General features: G+C 47.5%; 1 protein-coding gene across 1 annotated transcript; it reads left to right on the top strand.

The window, feature by feature from the left end:
* Nucleotides 1-233: 233 nt before the first annotated feature.
* LOC126766534 (uncharacterized) lies at nucleotides 234-990 on the top strand. The gene is made up of 2 exons (XM_050484290.1): nucleotides 234-611; nucleotides 673-990. Exons 1-2 carry the CDS (start codon nucleotides 234-236, stop codon nucleotides 988-990), a joined length of 696 nt encoding a protein of 231 aa, XP_050340247.1.
* Nucleotides 991-3,456: the final 2,466 nt, after the last annotated feature.

Below are 3,456 nucleotides of genomic sequence, written 5' to 3'. Positions count from 1 at the left end.
CACCACAAGGAGGGGAGGAAGAAAAAGAAAAAGAAAAAAAGAGGTGATGTCGACGGCGAAACTGACAGCATCCGTCCCCGCGCAGTGGGCGAGTGTCGTGCGGCCCTTTTTGCAACGCGCGGACGAGTTTCAATCACGTGAACCTTTGGTCGCCTACTTTCTGCGGACCCACGCCGCGTTTCTGTGCATGCAGCGTCGCACCAAGGAGGATAAGGAGGGCACGCATGTACCTGATGAGCCTTCTCGATGCACTGGAAGAAGACAAAAAGGCCCTGGGTGACCAGCTCGAGGCGGTGAGCGGCCGCACCGTGTTGACCAAGGTGGCACTCATGGTCTTTGCGAAGGCAGACGACGAGGAAAGAAGCGGTCATGTCTCGATGAGCATCGTGCGGCTCTTCTTCACCGCCGCGATTCTCTTCGAGGCAACGGAGCAGTTCACGAGTGACAACAAAATGGACAGCGTCGCGGCGGAGAAGTGTCGATACGCGCGGTACACCGCAGCAAAGATGAAGAAGGCTTTGGACCGTCATCAGCCTTACACTTCTGCAAATCCCATCGAGGCCCCACTCAACGAACCGGCGGAGGCCAACAAGAAGGGCGAAGACGGGAAAGTCCATCTTTCCCCACCGCCCCCACCAGCGGACCTTCTTTCCTCTTCCACCGCCCATGCAGCCGACTGCACCACCACCACCACCAGCGGCACCACCAGTGGCACCACCAGCAACAGTCAATGACGACGTGGACAGGCCACCGACTTACACACAATCGAACCGTCCACCACCACCGCCGCCGGCGGCATCGACGAAGTCCATGCAGAACAATCATAGTAACATCCTCGACCTTCTCCACCGCCAACGCGGCCCCAGCAGCAACAGCAACAGCAGCAGTCGCACAGCATCTTCGAGTGGCTACACGCCCTCTCCAGAGGACATGATCGACGCACACACAGAAGTACTGTCGGCAGGCCGTCAGCGCTCTCCAGTTCTATGATCACGCGACAGCGCGGGTCCAACTCATCGCCGCCCTTCGCATCCTCTGGCAAGAAAGCGTAGAGGAGGTGACCGGACTCCCTCCGCGAGAGAGAGGAGAATGTGTGTGTGTGTGTGTGTTTGTTTTTTGTTTTTTATCGAAAGGCGGTGGTGGTGAAGAGAGCGTTTCCTCTGCTCACTGAAGGATCAAAGAAGAATGGAAGTAAAGGCATTCAAAAAGAAAAAAAATGGTGAATTTGTCGAAGAAAGAACGTGCGTTTCGGTGTGCATCATGGTGAGAGAGGAGAAAGGAGATGGAACGAATCAGAAGCCAAAACTGCTCAGAAGAAACGGAAGAAAAGTTGGCGAGAGTGGGGGGGGGGCCTAAATCCTTCAAAAAAGAGAAAAAAGCCTCATCTTTCCTTCTTTTTTTTATTATTGTTTTAGTTTCGATTTCTTTGTCTTCTCTCTCTCTCTCTCTCTCTTTTTTTTTTTTTTTTTTGCGTCTGCAGAGAGGCTCGTGTACACGTCACTGCCTGTTTGTTCCTTCTCCCTTTCCCACATACACACTCATGCACAAACTCTTTCTCCTCCCTCGCTCATTCCTCGATCCTGTTGTTACTGTCGTTTTTTCCCTTTCTCTCTTGCTTTCTTCCTCCTCCGCTTATTTTACTTGCCTGTCGCTGGTGCGCGCGTTCAGAGAGTTTTAATAAAAAAACAGGTTTTTAAAAAAAAAAAAAAAGACAACGACGGAAGAAGAACCACAACTCACACACACACATATATATATATATATATACATACGCAAAGAAAGAGAAAAAAAAAAGGGAGTGGCAAAAAAAAAAACGGAAATGTTTTGGTAGATGCAAACCTTTTTTTTTTTTTTCTTCACGCCGCGTAGAGCTCCCAACATCATGTTTTTCTCTTTTCTCTCTCTCGTTGCCTGCCTGTGTGCATGTGCATGTGGATCTCTTGCTGAGAGAGTGTGTGTGTGTACGTTTCTCTTGTCAATTCAATTAAAGTGTTTTTGTTGTTGTTGTTGTTCGTTTATTTGTTTTATTCTTCCGTTTATTTGGCCGACTTTTTCTCGATTCTGATTCCTGTCATGCTTTTTTATATATTAATTGTTTGCTATTTTTTTTCTTTTTTTTTTTTACTTCCTCGTCTTTTTTTTTTTGCTTTCTTCGACATCTTTCTTCCTCTTCTCTTTTTTTGTGTTTCGATCAAGATGCATTCCCTTGCACTTTTTTTGTTGTTGTTGTTGTTCGCTCCTTCCTCCTCCGTTTTTTCTTCCCTCTACCAGTGTTCGGCTCTGCGACTGCTAGCAGACGCAAAATGGGAAGGTGCAGCTGCAGGAGCAACCACCACAACAACAACACACACACACGAAGAGAGGAAAAGCTCCGGACGAATGGAGAACAAAAAGAAAAAAAAAACAGATGCTTTTGAAGGTGTTTCATCGAAGGACCCTCCTATTTCGGTGGTGAGGGGAAAACAAGCGAAAGGAACAAAAAAAAAAAAAGAGACGCAAGAAAGGGGAACGGAAACGACAAAATTGCATCGATTCACTTTTTTTTTTTCACTTCTCTCTCTCTCTTTCTCTCCACCGATAAAACGGTTCTGCGAACAAGGCCTACACAATCATTCATTACTTCTTTTGTTGTTGTTGTTGTTGCGGTTCTGTTGTGAAGAAGAGTAGAAGACGGATGCCACGCAAAACCATTCGGCAGGCCTTCACCGATGCCTTCTACCTGCAGCTTAATCACACAAAATATGAGTTCACCGAGCACGGCGGCCCGCCCTTTTTGAAGGCGTGCGCCCTTCTCCTTCTTGCACCTCTGATCGTTCTCTGGGCCAGCGCGGCGTGGAACTACCTGATGAGTGGCAACGACAGAAGAAAAGAAGAGCCCAAAACGGAGAGTGGAAGGGGCGAGGAGAAAAAAGGAAAATGAGAATGAGTCGCAGCGCAAAGGTGAGAAAGAGAGAGGTAAAAAAAAAGCTCTTGAGAGAGTTGAGACAGGTAAAAAGAAAAAAAGCGAAAGACAGGGAAGAATGAAGGACGGAGGAAGCCGCATAGACTCCTCTTCCACGTCTTGGCAAGCGCTTGGAGAAAGAGCATTTGTGTGATGGAAAACCTGACTTGCGACGTTCTTCACGCGTTTTTTTTTCTTGCAACAAAAGAGAAACGAAAGGAAAGAACGCAGCTTGGATTACACTTTTTTTGTTGTTGCATCTACTATTGCAAAAAAAAAAGAACAGTCCTCTTCTCTCTTTTCTCCGTCGGGTGAAAGAGGCCCATGCGAATTGAATTTCCTCCATGCCGATGCATGAATGGGCAAAGGACCTTCCCATTTCTCTTTCTCTCTCTCTCTCTCTCAATCGATGTCGTCACCGTTTCAGCTGCCTCTTCCCTTTAGGAAAAAAAAGAACTTTTTGCATTTGTCTTGAACGTGCACACACACACACGCACACGCCGCCTGAAGTCGAG

Source organism: Bactrocera neohumeralis, unplaced genomic scaffold (genome assembly GCF_024586455.1).
Source record: "Bactrocera neohumeralis isolate Rockhampton unplaced genomic scaffold, APGP_CSIRO_Bneo_wtdbg2-racon-allhic-juicebox.fasta_v2 ctg1643, whole genome shotgun sequence".
Classification (NCBI taxonomy): domain Eukaryota; kingdom Metazoa; phylum Arthropoda; class Insecta; order Diptera; family Tephritidae; genus Bactrocera; species Bactrocera neohumeralis.
The sequence above is the reverse complement of the archived record's forward strand: the minus strand, read 5'-3'. Positions and strand labels throughout refer to the sequence as shown.

Bases quoted from the DNA above. Each gene is read 5' to 3' on its own strand.
- LOC126766534 (XM_050484290.1), top strand. From the start codon at position 234: ATGAGCCTTCTCGATGCACTGGAAGAAGACAAAAAGGCCCTGGGTGAC. The intron at 612-672 runs GTCCATCTTTCC...CCGCCCATGCAG, and splicing joins AGAAGGGCGAAGACGGGAAA to CCGACTGCACCACCACCACC.